Genomic DNA, 22,780 nt, shown 5'->3' with positions numbered 1-22,780 from the left:
AAACACTTAAACCAGCTAAAAACAGTATCGCTCCTGCTAGCACCCTCTGACATTTAAATCCCTTAAAAGAAGCATATCATCACTATTAAAGTGTACACTGTATCATGCACATGGGGGATGTAAGAGATGGATGCATCCATGGATGAAAACTATTATTTTCTATTTTCACAAACACCCTTTCCTCCATCTTTTTTTTTTTTTTTTTTTTTACTTTCTCATTTACAAACACACCCGCGCACACGCACAGACCATTATTAAAAGCTGAGTAATCTATTCTTTATGGTCAATGCCTTTACATTGCTGAAAAATAAGTCTTTTGAAGGGTATTGGAAACATTTCCCCCTGCAGGCACAGAGTTTAATGAACAGCCACATTGGATTATAATTCACATCGCCCAAGTCTCTCAGTTTAAGTTGAGAGTTAATACTCTCATTCTTTACTCTCTCGTCTGAGGGAGGAGACCCGTACTTGTTGAAACTGACAGCTTAAAAAGTCAAAGCAGTATTTCAGCCCCGAAATCTGTACAGTTAATCAGACCAGCCAAACAGCTTAATTGTGTCCTGTTGCTGGATTTATATTCCAATAATGACGATTACTTACGTTGGCGTCTGCGTCTGACTGACCAGTGTTTGATTTGTGTTGTTGGCTGAGAGCAATACAAACACACAGAGGTCAGCTTTACAACAAAATCTGAGCAGTTTTCTACTAGTGTTATGGTGTGCTTTTCTAAATTCCTTTCATTCAATACTTTCCTCTGTTTCTCCCTCTATCATCCCTTTCGTCCTCTCACCCTCTTTATTGTGTCTCTCTTCCTTTTATTGCTGTTCCTGACATGCAGAAACAGCATTGCTGCGTCTGCGGTGTGTGCCTTCAATCTCAGTGCCATATCACAGGTTTTCAACGGGCCCTTCAAGTACCAGGAGAACTCACGGTCAGCATGGCTGCCCTACCCCAACCCTAACCCAGACTTTCAGGTAACAAAACTACTGTACATAGCCCTGCCTTTAAATAAACAGCAGAGGAACACCACAAACACTTAAACAAGACAAATATTGTACAACCATGCTAGTGGCTCTGTGAGGTAGTGCAGTGCTTTGAGTTAAACATGCTAACATGCTGAAAATGACAACATGCTGGTGTTTACAAGGTATAACGTTTACCAATTAGCACCAAACACAGAGTACAGCTGAGACTGATGGGAATATCTGAATATCTGTACCACATTTTATGGCAATCCATCCCATACAGTAGATGTCATTGCATGTTTTACATTTCACATCTCAGTTTCCGCTAGAGAAAAAGTCAGGGGATCTCTAAAGGCAGAAGGATTCATCCTCTGGGGACCATCAATGTCTGTACTAAGAGATATTTGACCAAAGTTTTGGACCGACCAACAGCCAGAAATTGGCGTCACTACAGTTGTGCCGCTAGCATGGCTAAAAAACGTTCACTAAGGCAGTTTATGAAGTGTGAGCTAATTCTTAATGATCATTTGTTCATGCTTGAGGTCATTTAGTCCCAACACACTGCCAACGAAGCCAAACAATAGTATGTGTGTCTGGGTGCCTGCCTAAGGAAATGTATGCATGTGATGTGTATGTGTGTTCACCCTGATGAGCCTGCCTCAGAGTCCCAGCAAGCTCTTCACTGTCATTAATTTCCTCCCTCTATCCATCATCCCTCTCTCTACTCATGAACAGACACATTACGACCGCTCGTTATAAAATCCAGTGATTTTTAAAATGGCACAATCACTTCTTTAAGATGTTTCATGGCCTCTTTCTATGAACTGTAGTCCCTTTCTAATAAACTGTCCTTGTTTTGCGCAAGTGGCACTTTATGTTTATACTGTGTCCTAAATCTGGGAGGGGCAAACCAAGCAGTGCTGGGACACCTTATTCCGATTTTCGGCGCTGCTTGATATTGATGACACAGAGGGAATGTTTTATTAGCTGAAGTTGGCATTCAGTTGTTGCGGGCTTAGCAGATAGTAAGGGAGCTAATCCACCTCTCTAGGAGTGGTTGAATTCCCTCCGAGGTCTGGCTGCCAGTGGGTGACACACACCTCACTTCCACACGTTTCCCATCACTGAGCCGGCAAACATGTTTCCGTCAAGCCAGCAGCTGCGTGTGCATTCGCGATGGCTGCTATCGAGAAGTCACACGCACATTATCTGTAATGACATGCTAATGCAGAAAATAGTGGATGAAATGTTCATGCAGAAAAGGTGCTAGCTCTGACAGTTTACTAAGCACATACACATGGATCTGTAACTTAGAAAGTGTCTCACTGCCGTCATGCGTTAATATATCTACATGTCGGAAATTCACTTACCTTCAAGAAAACCAATTTTCTCTATCTGGCCAGTGCTGATCACCGATTTATTCTGCTCAGCATACTGTTGGTACACCACATAGAGGTTTCAATATACCATAAGCTTTTATGAGGCTGTGTTCCTCAAGGATAAAGCAGGATCAGTTCTTCCTCTCCATCTGCATCTCTCCACTTAAGCTAAGGCACAATAGCTGCTCCTTACCGCTGGCCCGATGCACACTTTATCTAGGTTTCAGTGACATCTTCATCAAGCATTTGTCAATGTTGGAGGGTAAGATTTACGAGCAGAGGATTTATGGCCTGCCCGGGTTTTTTTTCACCCTTTGTGCACACACACCTACACACATCCAACGTAGGGAGACCAGCACCTAAAACCACCAGCCACGTACATATCTAATGCACACAAATACGCCCACAAAAGTAGGGATAATTATCACTGTGAACTCATCACTCAACACATAAACACTGGTCATTGATTGAGAGCTTAATTCCCCATCTGTCTGCAGAGAAAAATCCCCCCATTTATTTGAACCACAGGGATTGATCCTGCTGGGTTTATTCAGCCTATGAGTCATGTTCGTTGGGCGTTAGGAGCTAATACTGTCTCTGTGTTGTATAGGTTTTCTGTCACACTGCAACTGCTTACTGTACAGTTACATTCATTGTTAAGCTCCATATGCAGAAAATATGTTAAGTTAGAGTCTGGGCCAAATGCTGTTGGAACATTTTTTATCTTTAGAAGTTTCAAGTGCAACAAACAAGATATATATGTATATATAATATACATTTTACACAAAAGCCCATTTGGCAAAAAAAAGCTGTAATACAACCATATTTCTCAGAGGCACTTATTATGCCACAAGAGCACAGTGCACTGATGATGAGCAAGACAGCTGAGTGTTGGATGAGCTCTCAGCCAAATGATGGTTCTGTCCCTCACCTTGACTGTACCGAGGAAATCACCACATCCGTCTCTCTATACATTCACAGATGTCGTAGACCCTCACTGGCCAGTGCCTTACTTTGTCTCACGGTGGCAGATATACAATCCTGCAGACACTGAGACACATGCATGCAATGCAAGGACAAACCACAAAAGGAAACCTTAGACATATGGTATTACATAGCCCTCACCACACACACACACACACACACACACACACACACACACACACACACACACACACACACACACTCTACACGTCTGTGCCATAAGCAAGAGGCATATTCAAGGCACATACACACAGTATTGCATTTTCCTGTCCTTCAGGGCTTTAATTTCCCATCTCCTGATGTGGCGAGGGCACTGATCCGTTGCCCATCCCGGGGAAGTCCACCATGTTTCTCATCTGTCAGCCCAGGGAAGGCCAGGGATTTATCCGTATAAAGTGTCCGTGCTGTTGCTACTGTACTGTAGCAAGTCAGCAGAAACTAATCGGCACCCAAGGTCCAGTCTCAGCTTAGTACGGCGAGGCTGTGTCAGTTAGCCTGGAGCAAATCCGTGCAGTGCATCTGCGATACAATGTTTAAAACAAAAACAGTACCAGTCATTTGGGTTAGTGTAATTGTCGAGTACGGCTTATTTTCGTTTTCTCTGCTCTGTGTCTTGAGGGCCTATTCTTTGTGGATGGGGCCTCAATCCACAATCTTCACCCAAGCCAGGGACCTCTTTTACAGAGGACAACATGCATGGTTAGCTTCACTCATCCAGCTCTGCCTTAGCTGGACTGGCTTTGTGCCTCTCTTAGTCCCATTGTGCTTGTTGGAAAAAGGCACTGTATTCCCAACCTAAAAAGCATGAATATTGTCACTGTTCTGTGATTAGTCACAACACACTTCTTAGGTAATACAATGTTTTTTTAAATGGTTTCTAGACTACATTTCACACACAAACGTATTCCTTGACAGTTATTTAAAGACATCTAAACATTTTGAGATACACGTTTTTCCCTGGACAGTGACAACATGCTATAAAAACACATAGTACTGTATATATCTTGAAGTTAGTTTTTAGTATGCTATTATTGCTACAATGGGTCATGATTATACAGCCTGTCTCTGATAGCAGTGCTTTATATTCTACATAATGCTGGTTGGAACCTCTTTCAGCATAAAAAGCAATTTTCAAGCAAATTTGATAGATCATAGATCATTTATTATGTTGTTTTTCCAGATAAAAAAATATCAACTAAAGAAATTAACACATCACATAATATAAACCTCCAGTATCACAAAAATACTTATTTCCCTCTTTTAACTCCCATTTGGAGAAGGTTCACTTTGTTGAACTCCTTTTAATAAATCAAGTAGGGGAAATGCCATACATATTAGATATTTCACATTATAACCAAGTGCTGCGGCACTGACTCTGCTTCAGTAGGAAAACTCTCCTGGGACACAGAACGAGAACTTGGAGTCAACTGTAGCTGATAAAACCAAAATGAATCTGTGGCAATAAAGATTTGTAGGAGATACTTATTGCAGTTGGACTGTTTTCTTGGCAGGTCCTAACATTTTGAGTGCAAGTTTTTGAAGTCCTTTGTTTGAATATTATTGCAGCATTTACATTTTTTTCTGTAATATTTTGAATAGCAATAATTAAGTTCTGAATATGAAAACATTTTTAAGATATTAGCTTATTTTGGGGTACAAACAAATTAGCAATCAGACACATTACAAAACTCACTAGCAATATATGTGCATATGAGGAACAATCTAGTAAAAGAGATAACTACTTGCTCAGTCAAACATTCATTCAGTCGTCTTCCATCAGCCACAGTGTATTGACTACAAAGCCTTAAGGTTGTGAGGATAGCTAGCCATCACAAAGAGCTGGCAATCGACTTTTTAGCACTGTTCATTTAATCATTCAATCCCTCTCTTTTCTCATCTCTTGTGGTAGCATATTAACGTAGGTTTTCATCCCAAAGAGCTTGGAGCTTTTATTTATGTAGTCCGTCAATCTTTTTCCTTTCTTTCTCCCCCACCTCTACAGTGCGGCACCATTGACTCTGGCTCCTATGTGAACCTGACTGAAAGAAACCTGCAGGACGCTCAGAAGTTTTTGCTGATGCATGAGGTGGTCCAACCCGTGGTTCCCGTGCCCTACTTCATGGAAGACAACGTGCGCTTCACTCATGTGGCAGTGGATGTGGTGCAGGGGAAAGACATGCTGTTTCACATCATATACTTAGCTACTGGTGGGTTCTTGGCACTATGTTTATTCAATGTGTTGCCTTCTTCACAGGTTTAATGTGGGCAGGGTTGGGTGGGAAAAAGCTGATGTCACATAATTCGAACCACCAATCAGAATTTAGCAATATTGGATTCAAAATGTAATGACAGTTGTCAGCTTGTTTGCCTCTGTTGCAGCACTGTCAGTCAAATCTGATCAAACCTACACAGTCCTGAAGCAGCAGATTAGAGTGCGGATCGGGCCGCATTTTTCTGTCCGAGCCCGGCCCGCGTCCGACAGAGCAGTACCCGAACCCGGCCCGAGCCCGACAGGCATTTAGATATTTATGTCCAAGCCCGACACAGTTAAAATCTCGTTTTTTTTCTCATACTAATGACACATGTACGTTTGTTTGTGTGGAAAGCCCGCTTTTATTAAGCAACTGTAGGAAGGCATTCGGAAATGTCAACAGATGAGTGCATCAGCACAAGCGCACGTTAACACAGGCACGCACCTACATAATAAGCTTTTTTTATTTGAAATGTTCAGAACCTTATCGCGCTGATGTGACTGAGCCTGACCCAAACCCGAACATCATTTCTAAATATCTGTCCGAACCTGGGCTGGCCTGTAGGGTTCCAACGGGCTCGGTTTGGGTATCCATCCTCTACAGCAGATTGGCATACATTAGCATTTTAGGGATGTTAAACTCTTAATAAATAATACCTTACATAGCTTTCTAAATTTAAGCTTCAGTTGTTACTTACATTGTCATGAATATTAATAGATTTTTGGGGCTTTAAGCCTTTTTAAGTCCACATAAAAAAGGCTTGTAAGAAGAAGAATGAAAACAATAGATCCGTGCTTCTGAGGAGACATCAAAGCTTAGTGTTTTGACCCAAGTTTGATCACTCTTTCCCTCCGTATGTCCTCCATATGCACTGACCGAACACACACACGCATCCCACCACATATCACTCCCATGCAATCTCTCACTAAGAGATCGTAGACACCATGAAACAGCCATGTGTCAAAAGAAAGCAGACGGGTAATTAATAACACAAACACATACTGCTCTGATTTAACCCTTACACATGAACTGCATGGCACCACCTGCTTATCAGTAGTCTGTTTGATCACACTGGTGTGACAATATGTGATGTTAGACTTGGCAAAGTGCTGAAAACAGTATCAGCTAGACTCCAGATACACACCAGCGTTTGGTGTCTGTTCTGTATTATGATATAATGTACACTATGGATTAGGAACGGATGTACTGAACAGAATATGAACGTAGTGACCCACTTCACTGTGCTACTGTACCATGGCTCCACTGGGAAATGTCAACATGATCTTTCTGTTGTTAGTCAGTGTTATTTTAGGATATCACACATGCAAGCACACACTCGCACGCACACACACACACACACACACACACACACACACACACACACACACACACACACACACACACAACCTGTTCCAGTTCACTGGCTCTATGCTTGGCATCTCCCTCAAAAACTCCCCTCTTATTGTTTGCATGGTGCTGTGATCAATGTAGCGTCGGACCAGAGCTGCCCACACTGCAGTTCCCCAGACACTAACCAGACGCTAATGAAAACATCTGAAACCCTGCCAAGGCCATTGGGTAGCACACATAATGTACCTAATCACATGCTATTATTAACGCTTAAACGCACCCCGCTGATTGGGGCCATTGTAGAAAACCTCGCTCCAACTGGGCATCCAAAGATGTCAAGGTGTAGAGTTCTTTTATTCAAACATGTGGCTTGCAGCAAATTCCCCCCTTCGTTGTTCAGCCCTCATTAGAGATTTCAACCCTGCAGCAGCATTTTTCTCTTGCAGTTAAGGTGGACAGAATTCAGTTAAATGCAAAAGATTTTCTTAAAAGTTCCTGTTTCACCAAAGAACCAATTTTTTATTTGCTAGAGGTGAGACTTTGTGAAGGTACGTGCCTTGAGGGGAAAAAAACTAATCACTTACTCATTATATATCACTAATTGAAAAAGTAATTATATTACTCAAAAGCAAAAGTAATTATTTCAACATATGTAGGATTAGAAAAAGAGATTATAAGACAAGAAAAGTCTTTATTGTATTGCAGCAGCACAAATAGTGAAAAAAGTACAAATTTATTGAGTTAATGATATGGTATTGTATTATTTGTAAGTGCAAGAGTAATGTGATGCACACCACTATATGTTAAACAAGCAATTAGACTACAGAGGTATTTAATGAGCATCAACATAGCTTTATGTTAGCCACAGTTAGCACACAGCTGTCCAGAAGTCCCATCTCTTCAGGGCTCACACGCCCTTTAACTGTGAACAAAACCAGGTGTTTCTTAAATGTAGCTAACCAGAGGCTAACATTAGCAAGCAAGTTAAGAACGCCAACGTGTAAATAAGACAACTTTGGAGTCACCGGGAGCCTCTATTGGTAGTTTCCTGCACCAAGCTACCTGTAATTTATATATATATATATATATATATATATATATATATACTTTTTATTGATTCACAGTGGGAAAATTAGAATTTACACTTTGTTATCACTGCACACAGGCCTGAAATACACACACACATACACATGACCTATTCATGCACAAATTGTGAGTGAGAGTGAGTGGGCTGCCAGTGCTGGACCAGCGCCCTGAGCGGTAGTGTGTGTGTGTGTGTGGGGGGGTACAGTGCCTTGCTCAAGAGCACCTTGGTAGTGCCCAGGAGGTGAACTGGTATCTCTCCAGCTACCAATCCACACGCCGTACTTTGGTCCGTACTGGGACTTGAATCAGCGACCCTCCGGTTACCGACCCAACTCCATACGGACTGAGCTACTGCCACCCCCAAAATGGGGTAGCACTTCCCCGACCTGTTTATTCACTGAACCACAATGATATCAACTCTCCATCAAATTAGCGAACAAGTCAGCCCCCAAATTTTCAATGTAGTGAAGGTTACTTATAATAATAAAAAATAGTAATTACATTACTGTAATGGTACTAAATAATGCATTACTGCCCAACACTGCTTGGGGCAATACTTAACTTTTACATTCCCTACTTTGAAACTAGGTATTCACCCTTCTTCCCTTGGCTTCTTCCCTTCTTCACTGTGCACCTAATTACTTTTTCTTCACCCAGGGGATTGCATGTATAATAGATGATGTTTGTTTTAGCTTTCCCAAAAGAAAATTCCCCCAACTTCATCTCACAGGGCCTACCTTACATAAAATAAAGGTCATGAAGTATTGACAATGACATGGAAGTAAAAAGTGTTTTTTTCCCTTTGCATCTACAGCGCTGCATGTTAATGGCATAACCACTCTTGGCACGCCAGCCACTACCAGTTTTTTTTTTATTTTTGTCTTTTTTCAGAGCCTCTCTGTGAGGAAGTGATTGTTGTGATTCACACTGAGTTCACATCGCCTTGCGTGCAGTTTTGCTCATCCGAGATCTATTTTGTTTTCTGTTTTTCCCTCATCAAACTCCCAGCTATTCTTACCCCTTAACTTTTCTCATTTATCGATAAACACCCTTCCTTTATTTGACCAAATCCTCTCTTCCCCTTTCTTTCTCTTCCAGATTATGGTACTATCAGGAAAGTGCTTTCCCCTCTCAATCAGTCCACGGGGAGCTGCCTATTGGAGGAGATTGAGTTGTTCCCGCCCAGGAAGAGACAGCCGATCCGAAGCCTGCTGATCCTGCACAGCCGCAGCGAGCTTTATGTGGGTGTTAGAGACCAGGTCATCAAGATCCCACTGAAGAGATGCAGCTACCACAAGAGCAGAGAGTGAGTACATGCTTAAACTAACGCCATTAATCTCAATGGAAAGTGTCAAAAGAAAATATGTACACAACAGTACAAAGTTTTAAAGCTGCCCATTTCATAAGATGCTCTTTATCTGAGAGGGCCAGGCCTCTTTGTTGGTCAGGGGCCTTTGCTGAGATTTAAAACCCTGTAAATAAGCTTTTGTCTGGGCCACTGGAGGTGCCCACTGCTGCCCTCTGTCTGTCTTCCTCTGGTTGTCATCAAACCGTGCATTTTCTGCCTCTTGTGCACAGTTCTGTTGCTGTGCGTGTGTGTGCAGATATATTGAGTTTCTGTCTGTCTGGAAGACGCTCCGTCAACGCATTAATATTGGCAAAGAAAAAACAGAGACAGAGGCTGGGGTGTGAAGACTCACCACAAGATTGGGATCCCATCCATCATCGCTTCAGAAAAGGAATCACACCTGCATTCCTTATCTCTCGCACAATGAGCTGTTATTGGAATACACAGAAGAGTTAAGGCTTCATATTACAGCTGTGGCTCTGTGATATATGCTGCAGCCATTATGGCATTTTTTTTCTTTCTTCCTTTTTTTTTATTTTTTTTGAGAGAAAAACAAAACGGATAAAAGAAGTAAAACCACACACAGATTGTGCACACAGACTGGCAGCTACAGTACAGGGAGAGTTACTGGGTTCATCACTGACATTTCTTTGAGGTTTGCCTGTGAAATATTAGAAGGCTGCCTCTCTGTTTGGCTGTGTGTGCTGTGTTCTGATGGCTCACTGATGAGTGGTGTACAATCTGCAAGGCCCTTAAGGCCTTCTGAAAGACAGGTATTATCTTGTTCTTTCTCCCTTTCATTTTGTGCTGCTGTCGTCATCCCTGATATCCTTGTCCGTACAGATAAAGTCCATAACCCTCTGCTGTTTGTTAGCCTCTCAGACACTACGTCAGCCACCTTGTGTGTGCATCAGAGTGTGCACAAGCACGCCAGAGTGTTTGCCTTTCTGCATTTTCACATGGATGGATGCATATGATCTTGTGTCCTTGCACTTGTTTTTGTGCATGTGCTCAGTTCATTGTTATAAAACCCACGGACAACTTTGGTTACATTTCACTAGGGGCATTTCAGGCTCCGTTGATGCTCGTGGCTCAGAGATATGTCATTGTGCTGTCAACGCAGACTCGTATTTGCATGAAAAGAGTAACATCAGGCTTTTTATTGCACTCAATAAACCACCTGAAGCAGATACTGCAAAGACAGATCCAGCTATTCTCGCTACAGTATTCTCAGGGAATATTTGTTGGACTGATAAGCTATTTGAGTTAGAAATGTGTGTGTGTCGGACACAAAACTATAATCCTCGTGCTTGTGTGAAGATTACCTGAGAAATCAGTCAGCACATTGTGTCAAGACATAATTTTGATGATGCCTATGCAATGTACATTGCAATACTTAATTTCTAACACTTCTCTCCAGCCTTTCTTATCTCTCTCTTCTTCTCTGTCACTTGTGTAGCTTCTCTCATCCCTCTTTTTTATTTTAATTAGCTTTTTACTCAACTCTATTTCTACATTTGTCTCTTCTCTCCTTTGCCACTTTCTCTCATCTTATCTCTCCCATTTCCTATTTTTTTCATCCATCATTTCTCCCGCCACCTTATCTTCCAGCTTTTTCTGCAATCTCCCTTCTTTGTCCCAACCCGATGTTAGATTTCATGTCCTGTCACAATGCAGAGCTATCTGTATTCACATATGACTGGTTAATAAAAGCCCATTAAACTTTATTGTCCTTCCAGAGCCTGTGTGGGAGCCAGGGACCCATACTGTGGTTGGGACCTGCTATTGAAGAAGTGTACCACGCTGGAGGAAAGTGTCAGGATGAGCCAATGGGAGCAGAGCATCACAAAATGCCCTGTGAGTATCACGGAGCTGCTGCCTGATCTGTACATACCTCATTGTAGTCCAAATGTTTTCTTTACTTTGAATCTTTAAAGTTGGTAGAAAACACAATTATCCTTACTCGGTCTCCATAGTCACTTTCCCCTACACATGAATGTAATCCTCACATTCATCGTTGCTCCTCTCCTTTTAAAGTTGCAGCCTGCTCTGTATTCTCTCCATGCACTCACAACTTACAAGCAACATCCCCTAAAACCAGCCTTAGAAACATATCTTCGCCAAAAAAAGGCATCTTGGGACTAAACAACTTGACTTTAAGGGAGCGGCGTGTACCCTGGGAATGATCTGGAGCGTTCCCTCAATCATTCACCTTAGACTGCATGTTGATTAGCAAAACAGTTCTTCCATTTATTTTGACGTACACCAAATTCGGGAGCAGTATTTTTTTTTTTTTGGGGATTGTTGGTAAGCCTATCAATTCCAACATGGCTCTGCTTTTTTCAGCGTTTCATTGACATCAATTTCAAGCCAGTCACAGCGATAGTGCTATGTGCCTCCGTGCCCTTTTATATTCAGAGGACGATTTAGCAGTCAAGCCACTGAGCACCCAGTGGCAGCTGTCAGCATAGCTCTGGCAGAAACGTGGCTGCATCCTCATATGCATTCAGATATATACATGCACTCAAACAAGCATGCATATGTGCATAAACAGACACGCATTATATTTTCGCCATGTCACTACTGGCTGCAATTCAACAATTCTGTTCTTATGCTGGAGCTATAAAGCTCACTAATTAACAGCTTACCACTGTTTATATGAAACTTCCCATAAGACTTGTCATTTTTACACTTTTTTGTACAGAGTAAACAAACAACATATTAAGCAATGTGTTAATTAGTGAGCTTTAGAGGTGCTGGTAGGTGTTTCAACCTGTTTTCCAGTCATTACACTAACCTAAGCTAACTATTACTTTAAATGCAGGATTTGATTAAAGATGCTATTCATGTTTCCAGCAGCAGTCTAGCCACCAATCCTTTAGTTTTGATGTATTTTCATTTGGCCACATACCGCTGCCCACCCCAGTAATGGAATATGTATTTATCCACTAAACAGGTCGTACCAGGTCCAATCCATTTAGAGTGAGCATGAATTAACTTTTGGCAGTAATCACTTTGTATTCTGACAGAGAGAAATGGCTTTACAATGGGGCTTGTGAAGCCAGACCAGAATGGGAAACCTGTCTGTTAGCAACAATTCGATACCAAGACGTGGAAACTGAAAAACAAGAAGCTGCCTTTTTTGCCTCACAGTTAGTGTTTCACTCCCTATGAATTCATTAACACTTTTGAAAAAAGGCTAAACTGACTGAATGTCTGTTCTGTTGCTTTCTCCTGAAAAGTGGAAGTGTGGCGCTGGAGGCCAGTCAAGGTTTTGCACACTGAGTTGCGTTGTGTAGGCAGAGACAGGAGATATACCAACGTATTAACAAACGCCATCTGGCACCACAGTCTCACGTCTATATGGAAACAAGCAGAAAAGAGTGTCTAGTTTTAGGGAAGGTACAAGTCTTAGTCACTGTTCTGTATGTTTTCACTCAAGTAAAATGGAAATTTTGACTCAATAAAAGTTTTTGTGAGGAACCCACATTGCCTAAAAATAATTTTAATTAACCCCTACTCTAAAAACATAATGTTACAGTATTCTTTAGTATTACAAAAGAGTGAGAAAGAAGAAAGACAGCTGATGTAATTTCAGCCTGTAACAAATAAAATACTTTTACTCTTATAAGCCGCATAAAACACAAGTGCTTTTCATCATCCTTCAGAATTATCATCCTGTTTCTGGTGCCCTTTCATTTCTGTTTTCCCATTTTAATGAAAGAAATTACATGTGCTTAAAAAAAGAATCTTTTATATGTTTATATTTATTTTTTAGGGACAAATACACAGCATAAAAAGGATAGTGTCATATACATGTACCATATCATTTATATTGTCAGCTGTATGATTGGTGAAATAGATGCAATATTGTCTGTCTCTTTCTAGTTGTTGGCTTTTTAGACAGCCTAATGATGCAAATGTTACCTATCTTAGCCAAGCGTCCCCCTTTTAGGCACACAGCCGAGTTCAATTACCAAAAAGAGCATAGGGCAGATGGTTTTTCTGCTTCTGCCAAAGCAGCTGATGATCACGCTCTCTTTTCTTTGCGTGTTCTTTGCATTTTTAAATCACCCTGAAATATAGCAGCGATATGGCTCATATCATCTGGATTTTACACCGGCGCGTTTTTGTTTTTAGCTTGTGTGCCCAGGACATTGCTCGTAATTCATAGCTGCTGCAATATCTGAGCCTTCCTGTTTCATTCTGTTTTGCTTCAGATATCTATTTACACTGCCACTTTTATTTCCTCATATTTCTTGGAATGTGTCCATTCACAGCTTTCCTTTGCCTTTCCGAATCTCTCTCTTGCTGTTTTGGAATCTCATCATATAAGACAATTTTCATATATCTACCTCGTGTTCACAGCACATTTTTGTCCTTATAACTGCACTATTTTGGATGTGTTGCAGATGATTTAATGCAGTTATTTTTGCATCTATTTCAGGAAAATTGATTTCTGTTTGCATCCACCGTAGCCGTGGGCTGCGTTTCCCAGAACAATACATTCTGAGAGCATTGGTTTAATTCAATGATCAGTTTCTGAGAAAAGCCATTTCTCTCAAATGTTTGATTTTTGGCTCTCTTTATTGCTAACAGATCCGTAATGTGACTGTTGATGGAGGCTTTGGTGCCTGGTCAGGCTGGTCCACATGTAGTCATAGCGACGGAGGCAGCGCGGGGTCCTGTCTGTGTCGGACACGAGCCTGTGATAACCCCGCCCCTCAGTGTGGGGGCCAGCATTGTTATGGCATAAGTGTGGAAGTCGCCAACTGCTCCAGGTACGTTCTTTCTTGATACACCAGCACACATCTGTAAATCTTCCTTCTCTTTGTCAACAGTCTGATGAATTTGTACAGTATGTACCTATCTCTACAATAGAGAGGGTGACAGGGAGGTAAGGGGATATTTGTAAAAATGTGTTCATTAATTCTGTGCATCCTAACACCTACTTGTCAGAAATCCATACACAGCATATTGTTTCATGTTGCATACTCTGTCAGTTGTACTGTCACTCTTAGTTATTTTTGGGCTAATAAGTGTTGATTGGGTGTATTTTTCCCACCCACACAGCTGACTTATTGCTGTTTTTAACACTCTCAGAGTTCAAATTAACTGAGATGCTGCTGCTGCTGTGCATCAAACACATCCTTTGATGATGAGGGGAAGTCACTAAGGATTACTTTCATTATTAGTTATTTCATCAGTTGTTTTTACCAATAAATTCATCTTTTAGTCAAATTAATGTCTATTAGTAGTTACAATAGCCCAAATTAAATACTTTCTAATTATGTAATTCATTTTTATCTGACTAGGAGTAAAAAAAAAAAAAGAAGTAAAAAAAATACATTAAATTAAGTCTTTATTCATCTCTTGAAATATTGTCTTCTGTGTCTCATGGGGTGATCAACCACTGAGATTCATGTGACTCAATAGTTACTATCTTCTTGCTGAAGTCATGTTTTTGTGTTCCTCCAGCTACCATTAACTCTCCACCAGTAGTTAAAGTAGCTTAGACTGATGTTGCTCTGTGTGTCTCCATAGAAACGGGGCGTGGACTCCCTGGACTTCCTGGTCTCCCTGCAGCACCAGCTGCGGCATCGGCTTCCAGGTCCGTCAGCGCTCCTGCAGCAACCCGACCCCTCGCCATGGCGGACGAGTGTGTGTGGGCCAGAACCGCGAGGAGAGGTATAACACATGCGCGCACACACACGCACACACACACACACATGTTTATAAATGTATTCATATTTTGATTTTGATTTTTTTTGCTGCTTTTAAATGTCTTATGTATCCCTGTACTGTGTCCTTGAGTGCCGAGAAAGGCGCCTTTAAATAAAATTTATTATTATTATTATTATTATTACATGTACAGATTAAAGCAAATACATATGGTACATGCGTATTTGTATTTCTGAGCATGTTAAAAAAAAGAAGAAAGCTATTTTGTTCGAGAATTTGCAACCTGCACTAAGGAAGCATGACTTTTTCTTTCTTTTTTCTTTTTCTTCACTTCTGTCTAATTTTGCGACAGCCAATTAAGGAATGACTGGGATAGGCCTGCGCTTGGGTAATTATCTGGCTTTCACACGCAGGACCAGTCTACGTCAAAGCTTTGGTAGCTTTGCTGTAGAATAATCGCCTTTTTAAAGATGTGTTTCTGTGGTTTCTAAGCAACCTTCAAGGCCTAAAAAAGAAAATCTTTTTTTTAAGGGGAAAGCACAAAGAGACATACAAAGCAGTCCAGGTAGAACAGGTCAAGAGATAAGTATTCTTCAAGTTAAAGTGTTGTGCCTCTATCTCTTTTATCTCAAAGTTAGGTGTTTGCCAAATCAAAAAATGATTGAGGAATGCTATGACAACTTCATGGTGTTTAAAAATTACGACACTGGCTACATTACATAATTCTAATTCCATCGTATTAGAGACTGGCGTTTCTTAACCCTTGTGTTGTCTTTAGGTCAAATTCAATTCTATTTAATTTATAGAATCAAATCATAACCAGAGTTATCTCAGAACACTTTACAGATAGAGTAGGTCTAGACCACACTCTGTAATTTACAAAGACCCAACAATTCCTAATTCTCAAATTTGACCCATTTTCTAAATGTCTATATCAGAAATATGGGTTTCTTTTTAACAACCTAGTTTTGATTACCCAAAAATAACACGAACGGATGATTCCACACAACAGCTTCACAAGTACAACAGAAGATCGGCTCTCTACTTTCATTGAATTTGGGGTGTTTTGTTACATTTTTTAGCATTTGAAAAATAAATTGAAATGTTTCGAAACAGTATCCTGACTGAACGTTGACCCTTCTGTGATTATCCTTCCTTTAATATTATTCTAAATAATTCATAATTTCAGTTTTTAAATTCAAGGATTAGGTATAATTTCCTTAATAAATTAGGTTTATTGACCATGAAATCCGAAAAGTGTAAAACTAGTAATGAGTTGGTGGTGTTTATACATGGTAGTGAAAACAAGAGTAAAACGGCAAAAAAACGCCAAAAACATTGAAAAAGGTGCCTAGAAAAAAGGGACAAAAGCGTCGACAAGTGTATGGTCCAATGGAAGACAACACAAGGGTTAAAGCAACACTTATGTAACTTTTCCCGCTTTGGTCCCCCTACAGGTTGTCTCACTGGAACTACAGCTGCAGCTAAAAGTTACATAGTGTTGCTTCAATAAACTGAGGCATTCTTCTTCTGTGTCCATAGTCTCTGTGTCACCAAGCAAGGCATCATGCTTATGATTTTTCAACTCCTGCTGTGAACCAGAGGTGAAGGCAGAAAAAGTGCAAATAAATACAGTTCAGAGGTTACAGGGAAGGGAAAAGGAGAAATAAATAGTTACCAATCGTTACCATGGCAACAGAAACAGCATTGCGATGGATGAGTAATTGGATCCAGCCTTCAAGGATGAACCGTATATTGCATCCATCTTTGCTCTCTTCTCTGCACTTTTTCATTTCCTCTCTCTCTTTTCACCTTCCACTTTTTCCTTATCTCAATCACTGATGCTCCCAAGGACTGCTCCATCAGGAGCTCTGAGGAAAATATATGGAGTAACCGGCACAGCCCAGTTACTCACAAACCACACCAAAAAAGTGCTGGCTGGCACTAAAGACCATGGAAGGCCAGAAGCAGGTTTAGCCGCCCCCTCGCTTTCTTTCTCTGTGCTTTAATCTCCTTTGTTTCATCTCCCCTTCCTGCTCTCAGTGCTCACTCTGTTCAGCTATTTAAAACACCTTAGGCCAGTTAGGGGCCAGCTGTGAGGGCTGGAAAAGGATCTTTGTAAGGGAGGTTTGTGTGTGTGTGTGTGTGTGTGTGTGTGTGTGTGTGTGTGTGTGTGTGTGTGTGTGTGTGTGTGTGTGTGTGTGTGTGTGTGTGACAAATGGACAGTATAGCAGAGAGATAGAAAGAGAAAATGTGTTAACAGATGAATTATGCTGTGTCAGTTTGACTCTGCCTGAAGGAGAAAAGGATAGGGATGCTAGAAAATGTTTGTGTGTGTTCTATATGAGCATATTCAGGTGTGTCACCAATGCTTGCAAAAACAAACTGGGAAAACTTCTCATTAAATGTTCAACCTGTATATTGGTGTCCATGGAATTCCACCACATCTGTTGTTTATAGTTGCCCATGTGTGAAATAGGTCTTCTGTACAAGCTTTAATCCGCATGACATGAAAAGGACTGGCACTTTATCAGTATTTGCGCACTGAACTTAATACCGTGAAAGACTTTTATTTTATGGGGCACAGGCCTCCTTTCAGAGGTGTTAGGCGTCTGCAGTAAGCCTCGCTACTCACTTTATGCACAAGACTTAGGTTCAAACATGCATGCAAATGGAGTGAGCTCATATGTACGCCAAAACTGAACCACTTCTCCCACCTCATTTTTTTCAGCCAACAGGCTTCTCATAAGTTTGGCCCTGATTGTTTGCAGCAGGCAGAGCTTTTAAAGATAAAGCAAATGTTCTGAAATTGGCTGTGCACGACAGCGCTATAGGCTTGAATCTGGCTGTTTAATGTCTGCATTCATGAACCTTCTGTTGGTATTTCCCTCAGCACATTGACATCGTCCACACTGCTTACTCAGCCTATAGCGAATAATTAGGAGCGTTTTATCTGATCAGCTCTGTGTGTTTTTAGAGTGAAGAGAAAAGGATTAGATGGACTAAAGCTATGACTTGTCTGAAATGATTAAATTGTGTGTGATTATGATTTGAAGCTCTAAATCATTCATTGCAAAAGTACATTGTGCTGTGGTGCAGCAGAGATGTTTTGGGTCTGCATACAAGCCTGTGTGTGTATGTGTGTGTGTGTGTGTGTGTGTGTGGGGGGGTTGGGGGGGAGTGTGTGTGTGTGTGTGTGTCTTTCTCCTCTCAGGCTTGTGCAAGATTGTAATCCACACTCTTGACTTCTCCACACTCTTTTCCTGCTGTATCAGCCCACTACAAGCTTGCAGATTAGTAAAAGTGGTAAAAGAACACACTGCTCTAAGGATTTTTACAACCAGGGTATACTGAATGTAGCTTTTGGTTTGCCATGAACAATAGCAGAGTTTTAGGGAATAGTACAATGGAAATACGCAGCCTGAGCCTCTGGAGGAAGGGTATACAGTTAAAGATATTTTAGCACAAGAAGAACAAGTTTTCCTGAAAAGGCACCCATGTGCCAAAAGACAACAAAATAGCAATAAAAGCTATTTTTATAGTTTGCGTAAAAGTTATAACATAAATTATATGGCTCTAATAAGGCTGGCAATCGTCTATCGTTATTGTATAATGAGGACTGAGTAATTAAGTATTTTAGATTTTGCAGTAATCCTGTCTTGTAAAACGATGTAATTAGAGATGATGCATGCATCTTTGTGGCTTTTTTAATAGGCTGTGTCAATGAATTATGCAAAATGCATATGCATGTTCATTAAGATTTGAGATGTAATGTTCTTAGATGTACTTTTATGCAACACTGGCAATGACGCTATGAACAGAAATATACCGTACAGACCCCTCTCTGGTGGCATGATTCAATCGAATGTTCCAGTTCACAGTGCACCGTGTTCTCTGCGCTCCATGGCCACATCAAAGAGATACATTGGGTTTTGTTGTAAAGTTTCTTTTTAAGTGAAGTTTACATGCCTTTTCAGACATCCCTGTCTTGTGGTATGAACTCTTTGTAGCTATTTCAATTCAGTGGCAAGGTTTCAAAAGTGTGGTGACGTCTCCAGTGCCCTTCACATATAATTTGAGTGCTCTGTCAGATAAAGTAGCTATTCCATTTTCCACAGACCACTCAAAAGACACTGTCATGCGTGATCCAGTTATATGTACCCAGGATAAGTTGAGCTCTATTGTCAGAGTTTGAAAAGTACCTCATATTCATTTAAATCTTGTAACTACAATACACAATCCCGTAATTACTTAAAGACGCACTTATCATTGTTTATAATATAAATTGATCAAAAGAGTTTGCGACTTATCGTATTAAATAAAGTAACATGCTGATCCCATGCGGCTTTTGCTCCTTCTTCCCAGATACTGTAATGAACACCTGCCCTGCCCACCGCATGTTTACTGGTCGGCCTGGTCGGCATGGGAACGCTGCACTGTGCCCTGTGGCGGAGGGATCCAGTCACGACGCAGAACCTGTGAGAACGGCAACGACTGTCCCGGGTGTGGTCAGGTATGTCCCGCAAAACAATAGCTCTCACATGCACCATACCTTATATCCATCTTTCTCTCAGTCTATTCATTGTTTAGGAACTCAGCTTAAGCCATTTGATGCGATGAGCAGTCAGTGGTGATGAAATTGGAACATCTACACGACCAAATCCCCTGACTATATTTATACAGTGGCAGCAGCCATCAGATTTATTACCAAGACGTATTTAATACCACACACGCAGTAATCACTCCACATATGAATAGGCTTATTTCTGCTACAAAGCTTTCTCCAAAGCACGGATGATGCAAGGAAGTGTTGAAATATGAGCCTTGTTGACAGAATGATGTGGTGCTCGTGTTATTTCTGGTGCTATCTTCACACTCACACACACACACACACACACAAACTCCCTCATCCCAGTCCTGGTAAAAAAATAAGCGAGAATGATAGCTGTAGCTTCTGGTGTCCCTCTTGGAAATGGATTAAAGAATATAGGTCAGGGTCTTGTGGATGCATGGGATCCTTAAAGTCTGTTTTTGTTTGTTTGAGGGCTTTCTTTAACATTTCGTTTTGTTTTCAAATTGATTAGGATGTTTTAAGGTAAAAGCTGATCCTTAAACATAACTCTTTTAAATGGCTGGTTTCGATTTAGGGTTTTGAATTATCTTTGGTGCTGTGTGTGCATTTATGTAAATATGTGCTTTTTCACAATGTGTATATGTATGTCGAATAAAGTACTGCACACAGGCATTCGCTGTGTCAAATTAAAAGGATGTTAGATGAAATTTGTTTAAAAAAACAAATCTGCCAAATGTTGAAAAAGCATTCAGCGACCCAAATCACATTTAGCTAAAGAGCACATCACACAGGTTGTGTAATGGCCCGTTGTAAAGCTAAATAACACACTGCCAGCATTATGAAACATCCCACACAAGGCCTTGCAACCTCAAGAGCATATATAGTATCTGATAATTGCCCATGACACATTAGTAGCTGCAGAACACCAAATGACCTCCCATTAAATAGAAATTTAGCAGTCGCACCATATCATCTACAGTACGTCTCACTCACATTCCAATCAGATGGCAGCTGTCTTATTTCTGTCATTGCACAGCGACCGTTATCCTCACAGAGGAATCCTGGGAATGCAGCGGCATTCATAGAGTAACTTGGTTCATAAAAGGAAACTGATGACGAGCACGAGGGAATCTAAGTACCTCGTCACCGCTGTCTCCAAAAGGGAATGCCTGTCTTTGACTGTGGTTGTGGGTATTTTTGATGTTCGAGGACGAGCACAGGCTCACTGAGCAAGAGATGTTAGAGGTAGTTTTTGTTGGTGTTAGAGGAGGGGACAGTTTCCTACTGATTAGAGACACTAACTTTCACTTCTTTTTTCTTTTTTTGTTGCCCTCATCAACTCCTTGTCTCCAGCCATTGCGACATGGACTTAATTGGGACAACAGAGTTGTAATTACATGCAGATATCAGAGACACTTTCTCCTTTTCAGGGAGGACTTTATTTGGACAGCTTGGCTAACTTGTACTATAGCTGCATATTTACTCATATCAAAGAAACATTTGCTGCCTTTTATTTACAACTCTGATGAGGTGCTTAATGACACAGCTGTCAATGTTTAACAGTTGCTTCAATGCACTTGAAGCCCCTAAGAAGTGTTTGAGATGGAAAACAGTGTTTAAACAATATGCAACTTTACAATAAAGTTAGGCATATACATTTGTTTAGCACTTGAAGATCAAGAATGATGAGAATATGTTCTTTTAATTCAATCAAGAAACCCCCCCCACAAAAAAAAAGTGTGATGAGTTCGTTTTTTATGTGCCATCTTTCTGTGTTCTCTTCCCCCGGACAGATCCATGTTTAATTAAACAGAAGGAGACCACGCACACATAATCACACACACACACACACACACACACACACACACACACACACACACAGGTTGCAGCTTCTGTCATCACAGCTGAAAAGATGAACACTGTGTGTGTCTTAGATGTTAGCGTGCGTATGTACGTGTGTGCATCCATGTTTACCTGTCAAGATTCATATCGCCACAACCACCTGTGAAAAGCTTCCTCCGTTTTCCAGACATTAATCAACAGCAATGAGCTAACATCTGCTTGGTGTTCTACAGTGATGTCCTGTGGAGAATTTGCAAGAAATACTAACATTTGCGTGTCAAAGATGGACTGAAGGTCGGGATAACAGTCAGGTCAACACTCCTGACATACTGTAAAGTGAATTTTGAAATCTATTCAGTTGTTACTTTATTTTTGATTCTCTATTGATCCCTGAAGAGAAACCTTTTACACTTATACCTCCTCTGCAGGGAGCTCACAGCACACTGTCACATTCAGAATAGCTCAAGTGAAGCTAGTAGGGATTCAGGTCAAGGACGCTTTCATATAAAACTAAAGTGTCTCTACTCACTATGCCAGCCTGATACCAAAAAAGAAATGTGGCCACATACATGATTAAAAGAACAAACTGTCTAGCTGCTTCATTTCCATAAAACTGCCCTTAGTTTGCCCTGTGTGTCATTGACTTAAGCCTCAACAGTCTTATCATCATGGAAGTATTCAGTCCTGAGGGGCTCGGTGCCTTATTTTGCTGATGCAAAAGGCCACATGACTGCAACTTCATCAGTCTGAGTCTGGTCCATGCAGCGCTGCCCCGTCTCTCTCGTTTCACTGTATCTGCATTACAGGTTTGAATCCCCAGAGGAGCTAGCAAAATATGGGCTGGAAATAAACAAGCGAGGCCCTGGTGGCCCAGCAGTAAAGTACTGTACCATGAGTGCAGTGCTTAACCCCATATTCTACTGAAAACTACTGAAAAAGAGGATGTCTGCTCAGTCAGTCAACCTTGGATAAATTGTAAGAAAAACTAAAATCATAAATCAACTGCTCATTCGTCGATATATTACATTTAAATCATTTACATTCTTAATTCAATAGCATTTGATGACAGACGACGCGCTTCAGAGGTCTTAAAGGAGATATCATTCACTGTGGTATTTCCTACTTTATATAGTAAAGTACATCAAATAACTCTCACATCCTAGGAGACTTTTATTCTCAGCTGAACTGCACATCTTGACTCTGCCTCTCCGTGTTAAATAAGTCAAATATGGACCATGAAGAACTGACGGTGAACAGAGCTGCTTAATGACACCGAGAGCGGTTCTATTTACCTGCCAGTCATGCAGCCAGACTGCGGA

At 40.9% G+C, this 22,780-nt stretch overlaps 1 protein-coding gene across 4 annotated transcripts in view; it reads left to right on the top strand.

The window, feature by feature from the left end:
- sema5a (sema domain, seven thrombospondin repeats (type 1 and type 1-like), transmembrane domain (TM) and short cytoplasmic domain, (semaphorin) 5A) overlaps nucleotides 1-22,780 on the top strand; it is a 111,563-nt gene that overhangs the window by 62,397 nt on the left and 26,386 nt on the right. For all 4 annotated transcript variants that reach the window (XM_028569875.1, XM_028569874.1, XM_028569876.1 and 1 more), the window contains 7 exons: nucleotides 839-974; nucleotides 5,331-5,535; nucleotides 9,115-9,322; nucleotides 11,104-11,221; nucleotides 13,964-14,145; nucleotides 14,909-15,052; nucleotides 19,412-19,559. In XM_028569875.1, the coding sequence (XP_028425676.1) occupies nucleotides 839-974; nucleotides 5,331-5,535; nucleotides 9,115-9,322; nucleotides 11,104-11,221; nucleotides 13,964-14,145; nucleotides 14,909-15,052; nucleotides 19,412-19,559 (1,141 nt within the window). The remainder of the gene's footprint in view (nucleotides 1-838; nucleotides 975-5,330; nucleotides 5,536-9,114; nucleotides 9,323-11,103; nucleotides 11,222-13,963; nucleotides 14,146-14,908; nucleotides 15,053-19,411; nucleotides 19,560-22,780) is intronic.

Source organism: Perca flavescens, chromosome 22 (genome assembly GCF_004354835.1).
Source record: "Perca flavescens isolate YP-PL-M2 chromosome 22, PFLA_1.0, whole genome shotgun sequence".
In the NCBI taxonomy this organism is placed as follows: Eukaryota; Metazoa; Chordata; class Actinopteri; order Perciformes; family Percidae; genus Perca; species Perca flavescens.
This window is presented reverse-complemented; position numbering and strand designations above follow the sequence as displayed.